The 26,319-nt window shown below is 51.2% G+C and overlaps 1 protein-coding gene across 7 annotated transcripts in view; it reads left to right on the forward strand.

Annotated features, from left to right (window-relative positions):
- The window catches only part of CTNND1 (catenin delta 1), a 478,107-nt gene that overhangs the window by 393,288 nt on the left and 58,500 nt on the right, over nucleotides 1–26,319 (forward strand). For all 7 annotated transcript variants that reach the window (XM_069629030.1, XM_069629031.1, XM_069629032.1 and 4 more), the window contains 2 exons: nucleotides 5,981–6,108; nucleotides 15,855–16,005. In XM_069629030.1, coding sequence (XP_069485131.1) covers nucleotides 5,981–6,108; nucleotides 15,855–16,005 — 279 coding nt within the window. The remainder of the gene's footprint in view (nucleotides 1–5,980; nucleotides 6,109–15,854; nucleotides 16,006–26,319) is intronic.

A 26,319-nucleotide genomic window follows, 5' to 3' on the forward strand; every position in this document is an offset into this window, starting at 1 on the left:
GGGGCCGGAGCCTTCACCGGCGGGAACGATCTGAACAGTCCCTTCATGAACTCTTTCACCAGACGATGAGACCACAAGGACGTCCGGCCCGTGGTTCTGGTGTATCGGGAGATCGCAGCAAGATGAATCTTGATGGACGCGTGTGCCAGACCAGCTTTGGCCAGCGTCAGCAGGTACGGCAGCACTTGGGGAGCCGTAATCCGTAGAGGGTTAACCTTCTGTGCGTGGCACCAGACAGAGAACCTCTTCCATTTGTGTCCGTAGCATTTAAGAGTCGAGGACGCCCTGGCCTTTGCAAGAACCTCTCTGCAATCGGCCGGTATGTCGTATCCTCCAAACTCTAGCGCTGCAGGAGCCAGGCCTGCAAGTTCAGCGACTTCGGGTCGTGGTGGAGGATGGCGCCTCCTTCCCTGGAGAGTAGATCCGCGTCCGCCGGCAGCTTGATTGGCGGGGACGCCGACAAGTCCAGAAGGTCCGGGAACCATATCTGCCTCGGCCACGCAGGTGCGACGAGGATCATCCTGCACCGTGACCTCTTGAGCTGGTTGACGAGCCGGATTAGCAGAGGCAAGGGAGGGAACGCGTAGAGGAACAGGCCCTCCCAGGGGAACGAGAAAGCATCGCCCATGCTCCTCGTCTGGGGAAACCTGCTGGCGAACCTCCGGCACTTGGTGTTCGTCGCCGTCGCGAACAGGTCGATCTGGGGTGTGCCCCACCGTCGGAAGAGGCGATCCACCAGATCCTGCCGTAGTTCCCACTCGTGGCACGAGCGCAGCTCCCTGCTGAGTGAGTCGGCGATGGTGTTTTTTATCCCTGCCAGATGAAACGGCACCAGAAGAATCCCTTGGGCGACGGCCCAATGCCACAGGTCCTGCGCCTCCTTGGACAGCGCTGGGGACCTGGTTCCGCCCTGTTTCCTGATGTAAAACATGGTGGTGGTGTTGTCGGTGAAGATCCTCACCACCTTGCCCTTGAGGGACGGAAGGAAGGACCTGAGGGCCCAAAACACTGCACGGAGCTCCAGGACGTTGATATGCAGGGACTTCTCCGTCGGGAGCCAGAGTCCCCTTGCGTGCAGATTTTCGGTGTGCGCTCCCCACCCTTCTAGGGAGGCATCCGTGGTCACAGTCACCTGGTGGGCTGGGGTCTGGAAGTCCATGCCCGCCGTCAGATGCGCGCGGGTGCCCCACCACCGTATCGCTCGTCGGAAACTCTCGTCGAGCTTGATCCTTTCCTCGAAGCTGCCCGTCGTCTGGATCCAGCGCGCATCCAGGAACTCTTGCAACGGGCGCATCCGGAGCCTGCACATGGGAATGAGGTAGATGCAGGAAGACATCATCCCGAGGAGGGACTTGATGGACCTCACCTTGGCCGCGTCGGCCACCAACATCCGTTGCACCTTGCCCAAGATGGTCCTGGTCCTCTCCTCCGACGGGGAGGCCAGAAGGGACACTGTGTCGAGCCTCGCTCCCAGAAACAGTGCGACTTGCGCGGGCACCAGGTGGGATTTGGCGTAGTTCACGGAGAATCCCAGGTCCGTGAGGAGTTGGACGGTCCTTGCCGTGTGGACCACGGCGAGCTCCCTCGTCTTGGCGCGGATGAGCCAGTCGTCCAGGTAGGGGTAGACGTGAATCCCCTCGCGGCGCAGCTGCGCCGCCACCGGTGCGAGGCACTTGGTGAAAACCCTGGGTGCCGACCGCAGTCCGAAGGGAAGGGCTTTGAACTGGTAATGACGCCCTTGGACCACGAATCTGAGGAATTTTCGGTGCCCCTTTAGGATGGGAATGTGGAAGTAGGCATCCTCCAAATCCAACGACGATAGGAAGTCTCCTTCCTCCAGCTGACCCAGGACGTGCTGGAGGGTGACCATCCGGAACTTCTGCGCCTTGATGAACTTGTTCAGGCGTCGCAGGTCCAGGATGGGGCGCCATCCTCCCGTCTTCTTCTTCACGAGGAAGTAACGCGAGTAGACTCCGGAGCCCCGAAGCCTCTTTGGGACGAGTTCGATGGCGCCCTTTCTGAGCATCGCCTTTACCTCCAGGAGAAGTTGAGGGACGTGAAGTTCTTTCCTGGCCACGGGGGGGACGCGCGGGCACCTTCTTTGAAACTCGAGCGCGTGGCCCCGGGCCAGGGCGTCCAGCACCCAACGGTCGGTGGAGATGGACTCCCACACGCTGACGAAGCCCGCCAGCCGGCCTCCCACCGGGGTGCTTCGGTGGGGGCCCGACCCCACGGCCGGTTCAATCCTGCTTGGACGCGGCCTTGCCGCCTTGGCCTCCTTGGCGACGACGGCGGGGGCCGCCAGACTTGCCTCGTCCTCTGTAGGCCTCTTGCGACGACGAGCGGGCCGCTTGACGGTAGGAAGCGAAACCGCCGCCGGAACCTTTTGGAGGCGCCCTTGCCTCCGCCGCTCCGAAAGGGCGTCCGCCGTTGCTGCAGTACTCCAAGGGCCCGGGCCGTCTCAGTATCCGCCTTGATGGCCTGAAGGGAATCGTCCACTGTCTTCCCAAACAGGTTGTTCCCGTCGAAGGGCATGTCCAGGACCCTGGTCTGGACGTCCTGCCGAAAGTCCGTAGCCTTGAGCCATCCGCGACGTCGAAGGCAAACGCCGTTGCCCATCTGGCGGAACCCAGTGTCGGCGATGTCCGTCGCCACGGTGATGGCGTGGTCCGAGGCCACCTCACCTTCCTGCAGGATCTCAAGGGCCTCCGCCCTCTTGTCGTCCGGCAGAAAATCCAGCAGGGGAGCTATCTTGTACCAGAGTTCCCTGTCGTAGCGGGCCACGATAGCCAAGGCGTTGGCCGCTTTAATCGTCGTCGCCGCCGACGAGATGACTCTGCGTCCCATGGCATCCAATTTCTTTCCCTCGCCGTCCGGCGGGGAAGTCGACGTGGAGGCCGCACCCCCCCCCGTTTTCTTCCTGGCTGCCGCGGAGACGACGGAGTCCGGGGTAGGCTGCGCCCGGAGGCATAGGGGGGCCGAGTCCGGGACCCGGTACTTTTTCTCGTACCGGTCTCTTTTCGCTGGCGTCGTGGAAGGGTTCTTGAGGAGGGAAAGGCCCTCATCCCAAATGTCGTCCAACAGAGGCACTGCGAGGACCGTCTTCCTCTTGGTCTCGCGCCGTTGGTAAAGGAAGCCTTCCTTTTTCTTCTCCTCAGGGCAGAGTTGGAAAAGCTCGGATGCCCTGGCGATCATTGAGTGGAACGATCCAATCTCGTCGGGCGGAGAAGCCCTGGTGGGAGGCGACGACGGAAAATCCTCGTCGTATGCCTCGTCGTCCGTACCCGTCGCTGCCGTGTCAGTCCCCGTATCATCCCCTCGGGTGGACGGGGAGGAGGGCTGGACGGGGCGCGACGGTTGAAAAGGAGGCGGTGGATGGATCCTTCTTTTCTTGGTAGGGGGAACACCAGAAGGTCCCGGTTCTGGATCCCCCGACGGGAGAGGTTCCTCCGTCGGTAACGGTAGTCTCGTCCTTATCTCGGAGCATAAGGACTGTATAGCCAACAAAATGGCCGCTGAGTTGTCTTGCGGCGCTGGCAGAGGGGAATCCGACGGGCGAGCAGGGGCCCCGTCGGTATCCTCGACGATGTCGTCGTCACCTGCGTCGGGGCCCATTCCGACGGGCTGGTCTTGTTCCACGCCTAGGCCGTGGCTTAAGACCTCGATCAGTTCCTCTTCTGAGGTTGAGGCCGAATCTACGACGACGCCCTGCCCCCCCTTCTTCCCCACGGAGGGTTTCACGGGGGTCCTATCGATGGGCACGAAAGAAGACTCCCTCCGAGGAGGCAGGGAGATTCTGGGCCCCGAGGCCGCCACCACTGGTGCAGCCTCCACAGGCTGGGCCAGGGCCGCCGCGACCGTTTCGATAGAGGGCTTGGTCGAATGGATCAAGGCCTTCACCACCTTAGGTGCGCTCACCGCCTTATCCTTGAGGGAGGGGGCACTGCCACGCTCCTCCTCTGCCTTAGAGCTCGACCGGGGTCTCTCCAGGAGCTTCGCCGGGTGCTCGGCCTTCCTCTTACCCGACCCAGAGCGTTGGCTCGTGGTTGATGGTGCCGGGGAGGGTGCGCCCTGCCTGGCGCCCGTAGAGCCCGACCGTTCGGCGCTCCCGGTGCCAGCGGACTCGCGGTGCTTGGCCTTATGTTGGGCCCCCGTCGCCGGGGCGCCCTCAAAGGTCTTAGAAGACCGCTCAGATTTCTTCTTCTTCTCGCCAGACGGGCTCTTACCCTCCAGCCAGCTGGCGAGACGTTGATGGCGGTCCTTCATGGTCCGTTCCGACATGTTGCCGCAAAACGCACAGTCCTTCTCCACGTGCGTCTTGTCCCCATGAAGGCAGTAAAGGCAGAAAGAGTGTTCGTCCTCCTTGAAGACGTTCTGCAGCTGGCATCCAGGGCAGGCCCTGAACAGCTTTCCGGGCGTCGAGCTTCCCTTCTCCTGGGCCATCTCCGAGACCGGGCCTGAGAAGCTTCTGGAGTCCTCCGAAGTGTAGCTCGACGAAATCTTCACCCTTGAGGGGCACAGATGAATCCGACACGGGTCCCCGTTGATCGGATGTAGGATCGGTGGAGCTTGAGGCTCTTTTGACCGAAAGAATCGAAGTTTTTGTGAAAAAGCGCGAAAAAATAGCACTAACGCTCGAGAGCAATAGCACGAGGATCCCAACACATGAACGTGCGGTAAAAATCTGAAGATGGCTGCCAGAGGCGGTGCTTAGGTAGAGGGCAGTCATTGGCTGTGGTCAGTATGACGCAGAGACCAGTGATTGGTTATTACTACGAAAGACAGATCAGAAACGAAACTGATACTGGTTTTTTCTTTACCGAGGATTCCCAGCCTGACGACGGGGAATATTCATGAGCATGTGAATCCATGCCAGACCCCATGCTGGAGAAGCATGGTTTTTGGCTAGAGACTCATTTAGACTTGAACTGTTGGGACACATCAACTTGATCCACAGAGATCCTTGTCTTGATGCTGACTCTGCCCACTCTAAATTAGAACACAGCTCTAATCTTGAGATGCCAGAAAAGCACCAAGGAGCATGTTAGATGCTGTTGAGCACCCAACACCAGAATCAAGTTGTTTGCTGTGGTGCTGCCACCTTGGCCTGCCTTTAAGGGCCCTAGTTACTCGAGACATTTTTACCTTTTTGAGACACTTGACATTTGCTGCTCAAATCAATTACCTGCCTATCTCACTTAACCCTTAGTACTTAGTCTGCATTTGGTTTCCTTGTCTGCAGTGGATCTTTGGTGGGTTTCTTAAAGTTCTCCACATTGTTAGTTTTATTAAAGTTTCAATGAACTTTAGTTGAACTTTGTTTTATTTTAGGTACCACTGTACAATTTTGTGTTGCAACTATCGACTCATGCCCCTCCTGAAGAATATGCATGCCCTTCCTGCATTTCAAAAAGAGGCAATGGTGTACCAGTCGGCCTGTGTAATCTTTGGGATCACTGCTGGTTTTGTTAGTGGCATTTAGCCATTATTCCCTGTACTCCTACCAATCAGTAGTCCTTTTTGTTGGATGTTTTCATGTAGGTTCTTTCCCATGGCCTACAATCTGAGACTGGCCGACGTGGTCTGGTGATCTTCAGATTATATTGTCTGAACAATGCCAGATCAAGATGGCAGAATTGTGATAATATATGCTTCAAGCTGGAGAACCAGTGTTACAGGCAAGTAACCTAGCATACTATTCCAACAAAAGAATTGTCCCAGTAAGCATGTGGACAAATTAAAGGTGACACATTGAAATAGAATGCATATTCCTAAACTACCTATGCATATTACTGTGATGCTTTGTACCTTGTCATGCCCTCTTATCACCTCCACCCAGCCTGGTCATCTGATGGCTCTCTACATCCACTAGCCCAATTTCATTTCCTGATTGGTTTCTCCTCTAGTCCATACACTCATAACCCCCTCCAGTTACCTTTACACCATCCTGTGTCTAATATACATTTCCCCCCCCTCACAGGTTATGAATTGCTTTTCCAGCCTGAAGTGGTCCGTATCTATGTTTCGCTCATGAAGGAGAGCAAGACCCCTGCCATCCTGGAGGCATCCGCGGGAGCCCTCCAGAACCTGTGTGCAGGCCGCTGGCTGGTGAGTACTGTGTGGTGGGGTAACCAGTGCTGCTGGATGAGCGTAGACATTACAGGTTTGGATGTGATTGGGACTGCAGCGGCCACAGGCAAGATGTGAGCAATGGGGCACAGTCCAAGGGAGTAGAAGTAACAAGCTGGATGTGTCGATCTGACGAACATTGTTAGGGAGAATTTTCATTTTAGCTTTTAATTTCTCCCACCTTGGAGACCCCAAGCTCTTTTGCTGAACTTTGGGACTTTGTACTTTTAATTCTGTGTGTTCTGTTTCTTTTAAATTGGAGTCTGACAAATTCCATAGGCGGCATCTTTACATTGTCACACAGCACCTTCAGTGCAGTGACACAGGGAAGTCTCTTAATTTTCCATCGTTTAAATAGCTTCTCTTGGTGAAACGACTGTATCCAAGATCAGTGAAGTGAAATTGACTTTAGTTAAATTTTGTAACTTTCTAGACCCAGCACACACTATTTTAACATAAGGTGCTGGAGGGTTTACTTGGTATCCCCTTTGTCTACTTTCTCATGTAACATTTTTATGTTAATCTTTCTACAATTAATGGCTGGTGGCAAAAGACGATCGGGGCCATTTTGACGAAATGGGCACCCATGGGTGCTTTACTGCAGCTGCGAACGCAGCCCGTGGTAAAACCCCACAATGATAGTAAAAAGTAAACCACTGCCACCAGCCATTAACTGTAGAAAGGGTAGCATAAAAATGTTACATGAGAAAGTAGACAAAGGGGATACTAAGTAACCCCTCCAGCACCCTATTGTAGGATAGTGTGTGCTGGGTCTAGAAAGTTACAAAATGTAATTAAAGTCAATTTCACTTCGCTGCTCTTGGAAACAGTAGTTTCACCAAGAGAAGGTATTTAAACCTTTTGGAAATCTAAGACTTCAAATTGGGCACTACACTGAAGGTCTTGTGACTCAATGTAAAGATTATGCCTATGGAGTTTGTCAGACTACAAAGTAAAAAGAGAAACGGAGAATAAATCAGATAAAAAATTACATGAAATAGTAAAAGTCCAGCAAAAGAGATGGGGGTCTCTAAGCTGGGGAGAATTCTCAAAAATGTGCTAATTCCCTTCTAACACCCACCCAGGCTCCTGTGTGTGTGTCTGGAAAGGCAGGAAGTGGGGGAGGGTCCCAAAACGTCATTGTTCTTTGTCTCTAGGTGTGCTTGAGTGAAACCAGTTCTGATTGGCCAGTTGGCTGGTGATTGACATCCTAGGGCTGTGAATGAATAGGAATTTTCTTAAAAGGCAAGATTTTTGGGACTAGAGGCAGTCTACCACTGGAGGATAACATCCGATGAAGACGTCAAGAGATGCCAGCAGCACCAGTGCCCAGTGAAGCCCTGCATCTGTGCTGACCCAGTTTTCGTTTCTACTGAGAAGACCCCTATGGGACGACTTCCTCCTTTGGGCTGGTAGGACCAACTAGCCTTAAGATGAGCGTCATTTTGGCAGAACACCAGACTTGCTGTGACTTTCCAAGTTTCAAATGTTTGTTTTAATATTAAAGGGTTTATTTTAAGTTTGTATAGTAAAATAAGTTTTTTTTTAAAAAAAAAACTGGTTTGGGGGGACCCCCCAGAACCCCCATAAAAAAAATGTGAAAAATGTGAAACTTTTTTTTTGGACACTTTTGTGTCGAACTTTTGTCATTCGAAACTGTGACTGCCGAGAATCCCAATGTCCAGGGACCGCTGACCAAGTGCATTGTCTTCGGAAGTGTGAATTCACCCAAAACTTTGTGGGCATCCAGAGGACCCTACCGAAGCAGCAAATCTTCATCCAGAGTCCCTTCATCAGAGTCCAGGATCGGGGGATCAAGTAACTTCCAACCGTAGCTGTAAGGGCCCGCTACACTGCAACAGGAAGGCATATCCCGCTGGAACAAATTCTTCAATTGACAGGCACTGTGGGGTCTTGGGGTACATCGACCTTTTGCCATTTGTGGTGCTTCCTAGCTAAGGAGTACTTTTTTTTTTTTTAATTTTTTTTTTTTAAACCCTTTTGAGTTGACCTCAACTCACCTGCACTGGCCTCTTGTGCTTCTTCAAGGTGGCTCCTCTTGAGCTTCTGTGATTTTATTTTTAATTTTTTTTCCTACTGAACTGACTATTTTAAAAACATTTTCTAAGAGCATCAGAACTTTGAGCTAGCCCATTGACTTTGGTTGTCCTGGCTCCCTAAAGCCCCCCTCCCACCCCTTCTGAACCTATTGGCTTTGGCAGTGCTTAATTGGTGAACACTATGACCATCTAAAGGCCCTCGTCGACAGATTTGTTCCGGCCTTGGAGGGCCACTACAGGCTTCGGCCCACACAGTAGGGATAGAGTGGGGGGGGACATTCTACAATGCATATACCCCTTTTTGTACACCACATTTGCCTAGCTACTGTCATTCCATTACGGAAAGGACCCCCTTTAAACTGTGCCCTAAGTGCAACAAAGTTTCTATGGGTCGATAAACACCATGTGTTTAACCTGTGTCTTTTGAGACCACGTCGAGGGTTCCTGTCGAGCGTGTAGGCTCTTCAAGCCCAGGTGGAGGGTGCCTTCAGCGACAGCAGAAATGCTGCGGTATCCAAACGGCAAAGGCGACTGGGTTACTCCGGTTTCCCAAGCGCAATCCCCTGACCCCAAAAGACAGGCCGGCAGCCTTGTTACAGGGACAACAATCGGCAGCAGAAGTTCTATCACTAATCCCTCCACCAAACACACAACCCACCGCCGAGACTCGACGCAAGTATCCAGCAAACGGCAGCACACTACGTCTAGGGAGAGGTCAGTTGAATCTTTGCCCTCTGGGCACTCCAGATCGCCACATGACAAGCCCCGACTGTCGAAAGACAGAACAGACACTGTGGATAAAGACATTCCCGAAGATTGTGATTCAGCTGACGAGACTTCGGATCTGACTGTAGTCGAAATTTGACGTTCTGCATCGATAGCGGTAAACAAAATCCCATACAGGCAGGACTAGCCCATTTAGTAAAACACTTCTAAGAAGAGTTCTTCTAAGACCCCCCCTCATAGGGATAAATCGCAGGATAGGTCCCCTCACAAGAGTAAGGAATCTGTCACAGGATTCCTGTCTTCAGCCTTGAAGAAAAAGGGTACACCGTCTACTTTAGTCCCACCCACTGCAGAAGAGTCTGGTCTCCCTCCTCAACCTATGGTCAATCCTTGTTCTGTCCAATGGTCAGCTGAAGATAAAGATGGAGTCATGAGAAGAATGTCTTTCATGGCAAAAGTTTATGTAAAGAACCATAGCTACTTCAAGTTGTCACACCACCCCTCCCACAACAGCCGCCTCTGGGTCTCAAAACCCTGTTCAATCCCCTGCTAAAAGATCTCGCCCCGGTGAGCCACTGCAAGATTCCACGATCATGGGATGGCATGGATTCACATGCTCATGAATTTTCCCGCTTCAGGCTGGGAATCCTCGGTAAAAGAAAAAAATCAGTTTCAGTTTAATTTCTGAACTCTTTATACTAATAACCAATCACTGGGCTCTGGGTTGTACTGCCCCAGCCAATGACTGCCCTCTACCTAAGCCCCTCCTCTGGCAGCCATCTTCAGATTTTTACCACACGTTCAAGTGTTGGGAGTCCTCGTGCTTTGCTCTCGAGCTTTTACTGCGTGATGTGTTTTTTCAAAGAGTTTAATCTTATTTTTTCAGTCAAATCAAGCCTCAAGCTCTACCGATTAATCTTCTGATTAACGGGGACCAGTTCCGTAACTTTCTACACCCCTCAAGGGTGAATTTTAGTCTAATTTCACTTCTTGGAGGATTCTGGAAGATCTTTGAGACCTACCCGACGTGGACATGGCTCAAGACAGAGACTAGACGCCTGTTGGACCCGACCTGTTTAGGATCTGCCCAGGATGTGGACTACAGCTCATCTTCAAGGAAGATGAGCACCCCCGGGGTGTCTACTGCCTGTAATCCGACAAGTTGCACGTGGAGGAGGACTGTGCGTTCTGCAAGAAAATGTCCATCCGGACCATGAAGGACCATCGTAAACGACTCGCCGACTGGCTGGAGGCAAAGAGCCCGGCTAGCACCGCAAGTCCGTGGGCACCGGGAGCACTGTTGGTTCGGGCTCCTCGGCTCCCAGGCCGGGTGCAACGTCGCCAACAGTCAACCACGAGCCAATGCTCCAGCTCTACGAAAAGGAAGTCTGACAACCCGGGTAAGCTTTGAGACCACGGGTAAGCTTTGGGAGAAGCCCCAGCTGGTCACGACGGAGAAGGCCAAGGGGGAGTGAGGTTATCCTCCCCCCACGGTGAAGGTCTCCGACGCGCCTAAGGTCGTGAAGGCCCAGATTCACTGGGCTAAGGCCTCGATTGAGGGAGTTGTGGCATCCCTGGTGAAGCCCGCAGAGGCGACCCCAGTGGAGATGGCCTCCAGGCCTAGAGTTTCCCTGTCATCCCGGAGGGATTCATCTTTCCAACTGATCAAAAAGACCCTGTGATGCCCCGTGCCGAGAAGGAGAGGGGGACACGGTAGTCCTAGATGCCTCGGATATCTCCTCCAAGGACAAGCTGTCTGTTATCAAGTTAGTCCTGGACTAGAGATTCAACGAGGTCAGAGCCTACGGGAAGGATCCCAATGAGGCGGACGTGGAGAGCAACGGTGGAGCTGATGAACAGGAGGTTGACCAGGAACCTGAGGACACCACACCTGCCGATGCCACAGCTGACGGGTCGGAAGACATCTTGCTAGTGCTAAAAACCTTGTGCACAGAGGACAAGGTTGCCCTTACCTCCGGGAGACGATCCAGCAGCGCCTGGACCGTCGGGGAGTCCTTCAGTCAAGCGGAGGCGAGTTCATCCGCCCCCACCCTTCCATCCTTCACCTCCATCCCCTCCGCCGAGGGATGAGACAGACGGCGGGGACGGGCGACAACGGCGGCGATGGAACAAATCTCCCATCGCCCCCTCCCCGGGCTTCCCATCCCGACAAAATTGGCTTGTTTCATGCCATGATCGCCAGGGCCTCAGAGCTTTTCAAACTATGCCCCGAAGAGCAGAAGGAGGGATTCCTTTATCAACCACAAGAGGCCAAGAGGAAGACCGTACTATCAGTCCCGCTGTGGGACGACATTTGAGACAAAGGACTGTCCCTTCTGAAGAACCCGTCCATGGCCCCTGCAAAAAGAGACCAGTATGAGAAGTAGTACCGGGTCCCAGACTCCGCTCCTATGTGCCTCAGGGCGCAGCCATCCCCGGACTCGGTCTCTGCGGCTGCTAAGAAGAAATCAGCAGGGGTGACGGCATCGACTTCCACTTCCCCGCCGGACAGCGAGGGGAAGAAGCTAGACGCCATGGGACGTCGGGTCCTCTCGTCAGCAGCGACAGCCATCAAGGCGGCCAACGCTCTCGCCATCGTGGCCCACTATGATGGGGAGCTGTGGTTGAAAATCGCCCCCCCCTCCTGGACTTCCTCCCGGATGACAAGAGGGCGCCAGCCCTTGAAATCCTACAAGAGGGCGAGCTGGCTTCGGACCACGCCATCACGGTAGCCATGGACATCGCCGACACCTGGTTTCGCCAGATGGGCAACAGCGTTTGCCTTTGCAGGCGCAGTTGGCACAGGGCCACTGACTTCCATCAGGACGTACAAACCAGGGAACTGGACATGCCCTTCGGGAACAACCTTTTTGGCAAGGCAGTGGACAAGTCACTGCAGGCCATCAAGGCAGACACTGGGACGGCCCGTGACTTGGGCATGCTTCATCAGTGACGGCCGTCCTTTCGGACCTCCGGAGGAAAGTCTCAAGGTGCCTCCAAAGAATTCGGCGGCAGTTCTTCATCGTACCATCAAGCGGCCCGCTCTTCATTGCAGGAAGCCTACAGAGGCCGCAGCAAGGCCGGTGGACATCGTCATCGCCAAGGTGACAAGGTCTCTGTGAAGCAGGACTGAACCGGATGTGACGTCTGGCCCCCACCTGAGCACCCCGGTGGGAGGCTGGCTGGCGAACTTAATCAGCGGGTGGAAATCAATCTCCACCGACCTTTGGGTGCTGGATGCCATGGCCCACGGGCACATGCTGGAGTTCTAAACGAAGTGTCCACACTGTCGGTCCGGAGGCCAGGAAAGAGAACCACATTCCATAGCTACTTCAGGAGGTACGAGTGATGCTGGAAAACAGCGCGATAGAGAGCTCGTCCCAAAGAGACTCTGGGGCTCCTGAGTATACTCGCGGTACTTCCTTGTCCGAAAGACCAGTATCTGGCGACCCATCTTAGACCTCCGCCACCTCAACAAATACATCAAATCTCAAATTCCGAATGGTCACCCTTCAGCACGTGCCGGGACAGCTGGAAGAAGGGGACTTCCTGTTGACTCTGGACCTGGAGGATGCATACTTCCACATCCCCATACACAAAGGACATCGAAAGTTTCTACGCTTCGTGGTCCAGGGGTGGCACAATCAGTTCAAGGCACGGCCCTTTGGTTTGAAGTCGGCACCAAGGGTCTTCACCAAGTGCCTGGCACCGGTGGCGGCGCAGCTCTGCCTCCAGGGGATCCACGTCTGCTTCTATCTGGACGATTGGCTCATTCGAGCGAAGTCAAGAGAACTGCACATCAACCACACAGCGAGGACCGTCCTTCTGCTCACAGAACTGGGGTTCGCGATAACTATGCGAAGTCCTGCTTGGTGCCATCGCAGGACGCCCTGTTCCTGGGAGCCAGGCTCAACACGGTGGCGTGGCAGGCTTCAGTCTGAGGAGAGGATAAAAGCCATCCTGGGCATGGTACAACGGCTGTTGACCATGGAAGTTGCCAGGGTGAGGTCCATAAAGTCCCTTCTCGGCATATCATCATCATGCATCTATTCGTGCGCCTGTGCAGGTTGCAGATGTGGCCGCTGCAGGAGTTCCTCGACGCCCGTTGGATAGAAGTGGCAGGAAGCTTCGAAGACAAGATCTCCCTCAATGAGGCTTTCCGACAAGCGATAGGGTGGTGGGGAACCCACGGGCACCTCACGGCGGGCATGGACTTCCAGACCCCAGCACATCAGGAAACGGTGACGACGGACGCCTCCCTGGAGGGATGGGCCATGCACACCAGAGATCTCCATGCAAGAGGCCTTTGGCTCCCGGAGGAGAGGTCGCTGAACATCAACGTCCTGAAGCTCCAGGCCATGTTCTGGGCTCTCGGGTCTTTCCTTCAAGGGCAAAGTGGTATGGGTCTTCACCGACAACACCACCACGATGTTCTAAATCCAGAAGCAGGGGGGCACCAGATCCCCGGCTCTCCAAGGAAGCACAGGATCTGTGGCACTGTGCCGTCGCCCAGGGGATGTTTCTGGTACCCTTTCACCTGGCAGGCGTAAAGAACACCGTTGCCGACTCACTCAGCAGGGAGCTGCACTCTTGCCACGAGTGGGAGCTTCGACAAGATCAAGTAGATCTCCTATTCCATTGATGGGGCAACCCCCAGATGGATCTGTTTGCAAAGGCGACTAACACCAAGTGCTGGAGGTTCGCCAGCAGGTTTCCCTATCCGGGAAGCTTGGGAGGAGGGGGGGGGATGCATTCTCCTTCCCCTGGGACAGCCTGTTCCTCTATGCGTTCCTGCCATTGCTTCTGCGACTCATCAGTCAACTCACTGTCCCGGTGCAGGATGATCCTTGTAGCACCGGCGTGGCCGAGGCAGATATCGTTCCCGGACCTTCTGGACATGTCAGCGTCCCCGCCAGTCAAGCTGCCGGCGGACGCAGATCTCGCCAGGGAAGGAGGTGCGATCCTGCATCATGACCCAGGATCGCTGAACATGCAGACCTGGCTCCTGCAGCACTAGAGTTCGGAGGCTACGATATCCCGGTAGACTGCAAGGAGGTGCTTGTCAAGGCCAGGGCTTCCTCGACTCTTAAGTGCTATGGACATAAATGGAAGAGGTTCTCTGTCTGGTGCCGTGCACAGAAGATCAACCATCTACGGATTACGGCCCCTCAAGTGCTGCTGTACTTGCTGTCGCTGGCCAAGGCGGGGCTGGCGCATGCCTCCATCAAAATTAATCTAGCAGCTATCTCCCGCTACACCAGAAGTCCGGGGAGGTTGTCGCTGTGGTCTCACCGCCTGGTGAAGGAGTTCATGAAAGGACTGGTCCGCTCGTTACCACCGGTGAAGGTCCCAGCCCGGGCGTGCGAGCTCAGTGTGGTGCTGACCAGGCTCATGGAGGCCTCCATTTGAGCCTTTGCATTCGGCGCCCCTTAAAATCCTATCGTGGAAGAAGTTCCTTGTAGCCATTGCCTCCGCACGACGAGTGGGAGCGATCCAGGCCCTCTCCTGTACGAGACGAGGGTAGTGCTGATGAATCGCCCCTCCTTCATGCCCAAGGTGCTGACGGACATCCATCTCAACGAGCCCTTGGTGTTGCCTGTTTTTTTCCTGTCTCCTTCGTCGTTGGCTGAGAGGACTTTGCACTCGCTGGATGTGGCGAGAGTGCTGAAGTTCTATGTGGACCGCACAAAGAGTTTTCTTAAGACATCACAGCTGTTTGTGAACTTTGGCACTGTGAACCAAGGGAAGGCCTTCTCCAAGGCTTCCATTTCCAGATGGCTCTCCGGCTGCATCATGCAATGTCACTGGTTGGCAAACCGACCGTTGCCCGGTCGTCCGAGAGTCCATTCGACCAGCGAGATCACTGCTCCTACGGCGTTCCTGTCTGGTGTCCCCCTGCTGGACATCTGCTGTGCTTCTACGTGGAGGTCAACTCACACCTTCACAAAATTCTACTGGGTCGACTAGGATTCCAGGGAGGAGTCCAGAGTCGGGCAAGCAGTGCTGGACAACCTTTTAGCTTGAAGGTGGGCTTGGTGTGGAGGTAAGAGATGCTTAATTTTGAGCCTTGCCACCTCCCGTGGTTGTGCATGTGTACTGCTATGTATTCTTGTGTTCATGAGCATGTGAATCCATGCCAGACCCCTTTCTGGAGAAGGAACAAGTTACTTACCTGTAACTTCTCCAGCATGGGTCTGGCATGGATTCACATGCAAACCCTCCCTCAACCCCTCTGCGGCTCTTCTCTTGGTCCTACTGCTACTTTACGTGCTACCAAATCTGAAGATGGCTGCCAGAGGGTTCCATGTCTTCAAATTGTGGCAAAAATGGCGTGGTTATTGCGCCAAACTCGTGTAAATGATGCAGGGGACAACCCTGCAAACCCCTTCCTCCCCCCCCCCCCTTAAATGGTATAATCGGGTTAACCTTTACTGGGTCAAACCACAGCAATTTTTATTTTTTTTACTGCAACATTTTGCCACAATTTTATTACCTGCTACCTGGCAAAGGATGGGCTTGGGTAGAGGGCAATCATTGGCTGGGGGCAGTATGACCCAGAGACCAGTGATTATTTCGTTTCTGAACTTCCTTTCTACTTATAACCAAACTGATTTTCTTTACCGAGGATTTACCGCCTGATGGGGAATATTCATGAGCATGTGAATCCATGCTGGAGAAGAGTTACAGGTAAGTAACTTGTTCCTTGTGTGCATGTGAAGACTATGGAAAGTGGATTTTTTAAAGTATTAGATTTGCTGTTTACTTATTACTTTTATAAACTTAAAGAAAATCATAATTGCAGGTTTTAAAAGTACATCAGGTTTTAGCTTTAGGTGTAGGACAATTACTCGATAATGTGCTCCTCGTTGGCCCAGAGGTGAACTAGAATGTCTACTTTGCCGCCCATTTAACCTTGCCTTATTTTCTTCATACTTTTAGTACGGCCGCTGCATCCGCTCGGCAGTCCGCCAGGAAAAGGGCCTCTCTGCAATCGCAGACCACCTCATCCACGATAATGAGCGTGTGGTGAAAGCAGTATCTGGGGCGCTGCGCAACCTTTCTGTGGATTCTCGCAACAAGGAGTTAATTGGTAAGCAAGCATCCCAGGGGAATACTCTTGTCAGCTAAGGGCCAGGGACTGCAACAGACACTGCCTTCTTTACTGTAAAACCTTATTTTGTTGCCAACATGTCATTTGTTGTCAGGTGATCACCTTTAGGGCTGTTAGCTGCTTTGAACAGTCTGCTCTTGGCGTTTACCTGTTTCTATGAAGTATGAAGGAAATGGAAGTTGGTTGCAGTGCAGTCTGTTTTTGAGTTGAGCTTAATGTGTGACCCATTAGGGGTAGGCCCTCTGCAAACTCCTCACCTCCATCTTGCAGTGATCTTGCACAACTGATATGGGGACTATTGTGAATATCCAAGTATTGAAAAAAGCACTGCTACTGGCAATTTACTACGGTTCTAGGACATGCTTGCATACTCCTGCTAACATCTGTTAGATTTCAAATGGATTTAAAGCACTTTAATAATTGGGGGTGAGGGGGGTGGGGGACAGTGCGAGAGGGTCTGTGATTGTATCCAGAAAATGGTGGTGGGTTGTTTGTGGAATATATTTCTGAGGCTTGTGGAATCTACTTGGATCACATGCTGTGCATAGGCAGACATCTAATTGAAGCTGCAGAGTATTAGTTTGTTTTTTGAAACTTGAAAAAGGGCGTCGAACTAGGGCGTGCCAGTAATGCTATCCCTAGTGTGATGTCCACTGTACCCATGATCCCTCACGCGTGTAGCACCCTCAGATTGTTTTTTTCCGCCATACTTGTCGGAAGCATATCATGGCGTACCCTTGGCTTTAGCCATTTATCTTTATAATTATAAAATGTCCCCGTTCTCCAACCTTATGTCGAAGATCAACGAAGATCGACATCTGACTCGAGACCGAGGAAGAACAGCTGTCGAGACTACACGACGGAATTTGGGCCTCGGAAGGCCTCGGCCGGGCTTTGGAAGGCCTCTGGCCTTGGCCCAGTGCAAGTAGGGAGAGTGGGGACACACACACCACACCACACCACACCACACACACACACACCCCTTTAAATGCTGCCCAAAGTGTAACCGTAAGTCTCCCTGGGTGGACAAACACGTGTAACTTGTGTCTCCCACAGGACCATCCCGACGCTAATTTAAGAGCTTGTAAGCTCTTAAAGGCCAAGACACTCAAGGACCCCTCGACGAAGCGCTGGGCCCAGTACGCAGGCAGCTAGAGGCCATGGACGCAGTGGGTTCCTTCAGCGATGCCACGTTATTGGACGGCAAGGGCACAGGGGTGTTGTCGGGCACCCACGCTCAAGCGGAGGACTGACCGGCAGTTCAGTTATGGGAACAACACCCGGCGGTAAGAGTGCAACACACACCTCTTCCACCAAGCACATTAACCCCAGCCGAGATTCGACACGTATGTCAAGCGATCAGCAAAAGAAGACATCAAGAGAGCGGTCTGCAGATTTGGTGTCCTCTGGGCATTCCAGGTCACGGTTGACTCACAGCAACCGTCCATGGTTGCTAAGGGTGCCACACTACCTAAAGTCATTGAGGCCCGGTTGTCAGAAGACTAATCCAACCTCTTCCACCAAGTAGCACGTTCGGCGTCTACTTCTGCTTCCGAGGTTCAACGGCCCTCTTCTAAGACTCCCAAATCTCTATGCCAAGCTTCGAAACATTCAGAGAACCCTAAAGGTTCAGGAAAACATTCCTCCAGTCATGCGAAAGGGGAGTAAAAAGAACATAAAGCCTCTGAACATCAGGTTCAGAAGGAAAAACACAAGGAAAGGTCCCTGTCACCAAGGGAAAGACTGTTCCTCCCACTCTTCAGAATATAGACATGAATGAGGAACCACAGCAGGACAGGGTTATCCCCAGTTCCAAGCAATGGAACTCAGAGGACATTGATAGGGTAATGAGGAGGATGCCCTTTTTTGTAGATTTCTACGAAAAAGACCTATATTACTTTCATAGCTATCATAGTACACCAGCCCTCTGCCCCTTCGGGATCCAAAGACCCTCAACCTCCTAAGAGGCTCCGTTCTGAGACTCGAGTTCAGGGTTTGATTTCTGACCCTTCTATAATTCAGCCTTACCAGCCATATGGTGAGATGTCAGAAGTACAGATGCTGGAAGACCAGGCAGGGGTTGATTACTATGGGGATGAGGACCAGGAAGACGAGGCAGAGGCCTATAGTCTTGACTCCCCTATTCCCAAAGATCCCCCAGTGAATGACAAACCAGTTGATAATCAACCTTTACTTAATGAGGTATAATCTAAAGCTGCAGCCAATTTTCAAATTGACAAACAGGGTGTCCAAGAATAGAGATATTTTGCAGAAGAAATTCTAGGGGACAGGAAATCCATTGCCCAAACTATCCCCATTTTAAAATCAATCCAGCACAGAATCTATCCTTCTCTGGTAACCCCTAATCTTACTCGGGCGGTTAATCCACGAGTAGAAAAATTATTTAGGGCTGCTTCCTCCGATCCATTATACATAAGGGGTCAGTTAAAACCCGACTCATTGGTGGTAACAACCACCAGAAAGAGGCCGGGAACACCACTAGCTTCTTCTGAAGCATCCCCTGACAAAGAAAGCAAAAGAATATATGCTCTGGGGAGGAAGGTGGCATCCACATCAGCATACCAAGCACTCATTGCCAGCACCACCACTCTGTTAGCAAGCTACAACTGCCACCAATGAGAACAGATAGCCGCCCTCATTGCCTCTGCATCCGAACCTCTAAAAAGCCAGTTCGCCCAGATTGTATCAGACGGAAGATCTGTGTCTGGATGCATCCTTAAGGCAAACTTCGATGCAGCAGATAATGCAGGGAGACTATAAGCAGAAGTCAGTTATTAAACGCCATGCTCGGCTAAGACAATCGGGGGTTTAAACCTGAGACCCAATCCACCCTCATAGACATGCCGGTAGAACCGAACGTCCTATTTGGGAAAGTAGTGGAGGAGGCACTGAAAACAGCTAAGGACGGATACGATACCTTAAAGTCCCTCGGCCAGCTAACAAATGAGCCCTCAGGTCAAAGAGGAAATGACCATTTTTGTCTCTTTCGCGGCCAAAACTCCCAAAGAGGGTCCAATTACCATCAGGGTGAAGGAACCTCATCGGGCAACAATCAGTCCCAGGCTACCCAGGGTTTCACCAGAGGTCAACACAGGGGCCGTGGTAGGGGGAGAGGCAGCCCAGGGAGAGGTGATATGCCTCCCAATAAACAGCAGTGATGTTCTACTCCGGGTCCCTTCCCATGCATCCCCAGTAGGGGGGCGCATTTTCATCTTCACCATGCATGGGAAGGGATCACTTCGGACAGGTGGGTGCTGTCCACGGTGTCCGCAGGATACTGTATAGAGCTACTACAACGCCCCCGTGACTATCCTCCAAAATAGAAGATGCACTCCTTGGAGCACCAAAGAATTCTCCTCGAGGAGATAGTAATTCTTCTTGCAAAGGACGCAATAGAACTCGTCCTGGGCAACCAACCAGGTAAACAAGGGTTTATTCAACCTACTTCCTTGTGCCAAAAAAAATCGAACTATTCACCCAGTATTAGACTTGCACCCTGCAGACAATTATGTCGAGCCTCAAAAATTTCGCATGACTACACTCCAGGAAGTAATCCCCCTACTAAAGGGGATTACATGGCAACATTGGATATGAAAGATTCCTATTTTAATATTTCCATGCTCCCAGCGCACAGAAGATTCTTACGTTTCAAGATGGACAACCAGCACTACCAGTTCAAGGTGCTGCCCTTCGGAATAGCCTCGGCTCCAAGGGTATTCACCAGGGTACTGGCAGTGGTGGCGGCGCACCTACGCAGGGAGGCAATCCCGGTGTACTCTTACCCAGACTGGCTCATCACAGGGGAAACCCCCGTAATTTGCAGATCAAACAGTCCAAGAACAATCAACCACCTCCTTCCAATTGGGATTCTCAGTCAACGAGTAAAAATCAAGCCTGGTGCCAAGCACCTCAAAACCGTTCCTAGGAGCTGTCCTAGACACCCAAGAGGGGTTGGCCTTTCCATCAGAGAAAAGAATTCAGAATCTGTTGCTGCAAATTCCTCCATCGGTCCGGTCGCCAGATAAGGGTGTGCAAAGTAATGTTTGCTAGGCATGATGGCATCGTGCATTTACCTGGTTCCCCACGCGCGTCTGTGCTTGCGACCCATGCAGGAATGGTTGGCGAAACAGTGGTCTCGGGCAAGTGGTCAGTGGGACGATCTAGTGGTCGTTTCGCCAACACTAGTACAGTCTTCGCTGGTGGATAAGAGAATCTTACAAAGAGGAAACCCTTTTACGATCCAGAAATACAGGCCGTCGTCACAAGACGCATCCCTGGCAGGGTGGGGAGCTCACCACCTTTACCACACAGCTTAGGGTCTCTGGAGGGTCCTACACGCATGAGGGATCATGGGTACATTGGACGTCACACTAGGATAGTATTACTGGCACACCCTATTTCGACGCCCCTTTTTGAGATTCGAAAAACAAACTGTAATACTCTGCAGTTTCCACTAGATGTTGGCCAGGCTTATGAGCTGTAGGTAGGTGCAATGAACCCAGTCAATACATTAGTCCAAAGAAGCTTAGACACAAGAAGTTGGTCAAATATATAGGTTTATTTTATCTATGAAAGTCAAGTAAATGCTATTTTAGATAAACCATCACAAATAGAAAACCTAAGCAACACTTTTTCAGGTGACTGCTTCAATAGTAGTGGCTTGCACCAACACTTGGCACGTTAAGATGGCAGTTGCTTTCATTTGTCAAGTCAAAGGTCTGTTGGAAGGAAAAAAGGTTATTCAGCACTAACGGCAGCAATCTACTTCTTGGTAACACTTTTCAGTGATCCTAATGTTTTAGCAGTCCAATCCCTAACTAGTTAAGGGTTCATCGAAATCTGTTGGGTGTAAAGTCGGATGCGGCAGAAAAGGCAAAGTTTAAATTGGTTAATTTTAAGTAGAAGGCTTTAGTGGAATACAAGAGTTACTGGAGCGACTATTCATCTCGCATTAAGTTCTACCTTGATCCCCACAGTACCTTGGTTGTTTTGAAGAAGATGCAGCTGGATTCTTTCCGGTGCAGCAGCGATGCACCCGGTATCCTGTTTCTTCGGTCTGGGGACGAAAGGAGGGACTCTTGAAGGGATATCGCAGCAGTAGTCGCGGGAAAGGACCCTCAGCAAGTTGTCAATCGGTCTGCAGTTGTGGTGCCGTTATCAGCTCAAACGGTTACTGCCCAGTCGATCCACCTTGATTCTGCAGTTCTGCACTCTGGGAGGGGACTTGGAGCAGTGGGGGGATCTTGCTTATGGAGGATTTCTGGGAGGATTCGTGCACTGGAAAACGATGCACTGCAATTCGGTGAGAGGTCCCCTGGTATTGGCAGTTTGCAGCCCTGCAAGGTCACAGCACATCAGGGGGGTTGGCTTGTTCTGTGGCTAGTTGGTCCCACCAGCCAAAGGGAAGGTATCCTCTTTGGTACTCCTGTTGATTAGAAAACAGGGTCGGGACAGCAGTGGTCTCTTTGCAGTTACTGGAAGGGTCTGCTGGCGCCTCTGGTAGTCTTCTGCTTTATATCTTCTGTTCCAGTTGTCGACTTGCCCTCTGCCTGAGGAATCTCACCTGTTTATTAGGATTTCCCATTCACTCCTTTGTGAACTCTCCCTGCAGTTTACAGAAAGGGGTGGGTGGCTCCCCACCCCCAGTGGGAACTAGTTTCATTTAGGCACATCAGCAGACCAAGGACAGGGGGAGTGTCAAACTCCTCCCCTGCTTCCTTTCCAGACAGACTGGAGCTTGTGTGCGCACAGAAAGGGTTCCCGCTAATGGCAAAACTCACTTTCAGGCCTCCCCCTCCCAGAATGGTAGAACATCTAACCAAACACAATCTCACTGTTAGGGAGAATTCGAGAAATGTGCCAATTCCCTCCACCTTAGAGACCCCCAGCAACTTTGCTGGATTTTTAGTACTTGATTTTTTTAACCTGAAGAGTGACCCTTTTTCCTACTCATGTATTTTGATGTGAATTTGACCTGTTTCTTTTGGTTGTGGAGTCTGACAATCTCCATAGGTATCATCTTTTACATTGTCACACTGCACCTTCAATGCAGTGGCACAGGGAAGGGGGTGGGGGGAGTGGGAGTCTTTCAGATTTCCCCATGGTTTAACTACCTTCTCTGTGATAAACTGTTTCCCAGAGCAGTAAAGTGAAATTGACTTTACTTACCATTGTAACTTTCTAGACCCAGCACACACTAACCTACAATAGAGTGCTGGAGGGTTTTCTTAGTATCCCCTGTGTCTAGATCCTCATAACATTTTTGTTACCCTTTCCTCACCGAATGGCTGGTGGCAGTGGTTTTGGTCGAACTACCATGGTTTGCAGTTACTGTGGGCTGCGTTTGCGGCTCCGGTAAAGCTTCAGTGGGAGCCATCTTTAACAAAATGGTCCCCGGTCTTATCTTTTCACCATGTCTTTGTGGAAAGGTCCTTCTAGAGTTTCTCTGCGCACCAAATTAGTTTTGGTCTCTTTGTTCATTTCACCTTTGGCAAGATTCAGGAGTGAAGCCCACCTCTGGCGTCTGAGTGTCTGGGGTAGGCAGGAAGTGAGGGAGGTGCACAGAACTCCCTGTGCTTGGTCTCCTAGGAGACTCAAAAGCACTCTGTGGTGATTGGCTAGCTGACTGTCCGGCAAGGACAGCCACCCAGCTGGGTGAGTGACAGTTAGGCTGCAATGAATGGTAGAGAACTGAATAAAATGCAAGTCTTTTGGCTTGGAAGGCAGTCGACCACTGGACGAAGGAATCCAAAGAAGAAATTGGAAGAGACGCCTGCTGCAATTCCTGGACCGTTGGTTTGCCCAGTGAAGCCCTGCTGCAGTGCCGAAACGCCAAGTTCGCATCGACAGAGAAGCCCCTACAAGGAAGACTACTCTCTTTGAGTTGGTGGGACCAATCAACTCCAAAGTAAGCCACCTGGAAATCCATCTCGGAGCTGCTTGAATTTCCACAGAGTTGCTGATGGAAACCGTAGAGCCAAGGAGAGGAACACCAGATGGTGTGCATTGCTTTAAAGCTGGCCTAGAGCTTTTGGAAGATCCTTCAGACTCCCAGGAAGCAGGACTGACCAAGCCTGAGCGTGCGCATAAGGGTGCGGGACCCCAGAAGCAAGGAAAGTACATCTCGACAGCCAGGAACCACGTTGTTGCTCTTTACAGTAGCCGCGAGGAGCTGAAATGCAAAACAGCCACTGAAAGTGAAGTTTACCGGTTGCAAGTTTCGACTGTCCCAGTGCATTGCAGGAGTCCCCTGACGTTGTGAGGCCCAGGAACAGTGAGATCTGCAGAGCTGCACAGGAACAGAAGTCATCAGCTGCATCTTTTCTTCTTTGCTAAATTACTGTAAAACAAGTCTAAGAACTTGCCTCTGTTAGGGAGAACTCTCAAATTTGCCAATTCCCTTCACCTTCGAGAATCCCAGCAACTTTGCTGGATTTTGAGGACTTGATTTTTTTTTTTACCTGGAGTGTGACCCTTTTTCCCACTCTCTCATGTATTTTGATCTGTGTTTTACTCTTGTGTTTTCTTTGGTTATGGAGTCTAATCAACTCCATAGGCATCTTTTCATTTGTCACACAGCACCCTCCGTGCAGTGGCACAGGGAAGCCTTTAAGGCTTTCCCAAGGTTTAACTACCTTCTCTGGCATAAACTACTGTTTCTCAGAGTAAGTAAAGTGAAATTGACTTTACTAGTCTTTTAAATTCCTAGACCCAGCACACCCTATCTTACAATAGTGCGTGAAGGGTTACTTAGTATCCCCTGTGTCTAGATACTCATCTGGCAGTTAAATGCTACCCTTTCCTCTCTGAATGGCTGGTGGCAGTGGTTTTACAACAAACTACCATGATTTTTCCTGACCGCAAACTATTCGTAGCTCCGGTAATGTTAAATCGCGGGAGCCATGTTTTTCAAGATGGCGTCTGAGCCCCCTCGGTAAAAACAGGTCCCGGTCTTCTTTTTTCACCATTTCTTTGTGGAAAGGTCCTTCTGAAGTTTGTCTCTGCGCGCCAAACCTAGTTTGATCCCTTTGTTCCTTAATCTTTGGCGGGCTTCAGGACTGAAGACCGCCTCTGGCATCTGAGTGTCTGGGGTGGCCAGGAAGTGAGGGAGGTGCCTGAAACTCCGTGTTTAGTCTCCTAGGAGACCCAAATGCACTCTGGCGTGATTGGGTGGCTGACTGTCCGGCAAGGACAACCACCCTGCTGGGTGAGTGGCAGCTAGTCTGGAATGAATGGGAGAAAACTGCTTAAAAGGTGAATCTATTGGACTGAAAGGCAGTCGACCACTGGAATGAAAGAACCGAAGAAGATTGGGAAGAGGACGGCTGCTGCAACTACTGGACCGTTTGTTTGCCCGGTGGCGCCCTGCTGCAGGTCCGAATCGCTAAGTTCACCTCGACAGAGAAGCCCCTTCGAGGACGACTTCTTCCTTTGAGTTGGTGGGACCAATCAACTCGTAAACCACCTGAATACCATTCTCGGAGCTGGTTAGGATTAACCAGGGGGGGAAGGACACCAGCTTGTGTGCTTGACAGCTACTTGAACCGAAGTGACTCAATTTTGTCCGTGTTTTCCGACAATCCCATGCAGTGCAGGAGTCCCCTTGATATCCTCCCTCTTGTCCCCACAACTGAGGCTCAAGAAGAGTGAGCTCTGCAGGAACTGCCAGTAACCGTTGTCAGCTGCATCTTTTGCTTCATATTAAGGTACGGTGCCAACCCGATTGAGGGAGCGCCGCTCTCGCAGTGACATTTCGTGGAACTTTCCCAACTTGCAGGCCTAATCAGCTTGTGACCCAACATGATTCTTTTTCGTACAAACTATTTCTGAGAACTTTGGCAAATAATTTACTGTTTACTTCAAGAACTGCTCTTTCCTATCCAAGTCCATTGACTTTGGTTTATTGAACTGAATAGAGTCCTCTAGTGAACTAAAACGATTTGCACTGCCTTTTTACTCCCATTAAAAGTAACTGAAATGCCATTTTGCTCCTATTTCAGGGGAGCCTAATTTTGTTCAGAAATGTATTGGGGTGATATTGTAGTGTTTGTGTGTAATATTAAGTTGCCTCCTTCTAGTGAAGGTTTTCTAAATGATTGTGTAAATAAACAAATGTGTTTTACCAAGAAACCTTAAGTATAAGTGTCTATTTGAATCACTGATTGTAAGACATCTGTGTAACCTCTTGTACTGCTCACATTCCCTCTTGATAAGCCTGGCTGATCGGCTCGCTAACACAAAACTGTGTAGTACAGACTTATACCCAGAAGCCCACCAAAGGCCTAGAAACAAAGGGACCAAACCTGGTTTGGCACACAGAGACCAACTCTAAAAGGGCCTTTTCCAAAAAGAAATGGCAAAAAGACCGGGACCTGTTTAAACAAAGGGGGCTCAGGCGCCATGTTGAAAAACATGTCTGCCGCGATTTTTAGCTACCGGTGTTCACGGTCTGGAAAAAATCATGGTAGTTTGTTGTAAAACCACTGCCAACAGCCATTTCGATAAGAAAGAGTAGCATTTGACTGCTACGTGAGTTTCTAGACATGGGCGATTCTAGGTAACCCCTCCAGCACTCTATTGTAAGCTAGTGTGTGTGCACTAGGTTTAGGAATTTAAAGACCAGTAAAGTCAATGTAACTTTACATTCTCTGGGAAACGGTAGTTGATCCCAGAGAAGGCATTTAAACCTTGGGACAGCCTAAAAGGCTTCCCTGTGTCATTGCACTGAGGGTGCTGTGTAACACACATGAAAAGATGCCCATGGAGTTGTCTTAAAACACCATAATCAAAGAACACGAGTAAAACGCACATCAAAATACATGAGTGGGGGAAAAAAGGCTTGCACTCTCCAGGTAAAAAAAATCAAGTCCCAAAAATCCAGCAAAGTTGCTGGGGGTCTCTAAGGTGAAGGGAATTGGCACATTTATGAGAATTCTCCCTAACACTTGTCCTTACCCTCCCCCCCACCCCCCCGACTAAAGGATAGAGGAGGATTTAATCCACCCCTGGATGAATCTCCTTATCCAGTCGGTCAAACATTCTGGAGAGACCATCAGCATTTTGGTGATTACACCTTGACCTGTGTTCAATGGTAAAATCAAACCCCCTGTAGGCTGATTGACCATCTTAACAATTTAGGATGTTCCCCTTTCATCTGGATTAACCATTCCAAGGGTTGGTGGTCTGTCTGAATCACAAAAGTAGATCCTTAAAAGTATGGTCTATACTTCTTCAGAGACCACATAATGGCAGAACACTCTCGTTCTATGGTTG

The sequence above is a fragment of the Ambystoma mexicanum genome, chromosome 12 (assembly GCF_040938575.1).
Source record: "Ambystoma mexicanum isolate Mex_15411 chromosome 12, UKY_AmexF1_1, whole genome shotgun sequence".
In the NCBI taxonomy this organism is placed as follows: domain Eukaryota; kingdom Metazoa; phylum Chordata; class Amphibia; order Caudata; family Ambystomatidae; genus Ambystoma; species Ambystoma mexicanum.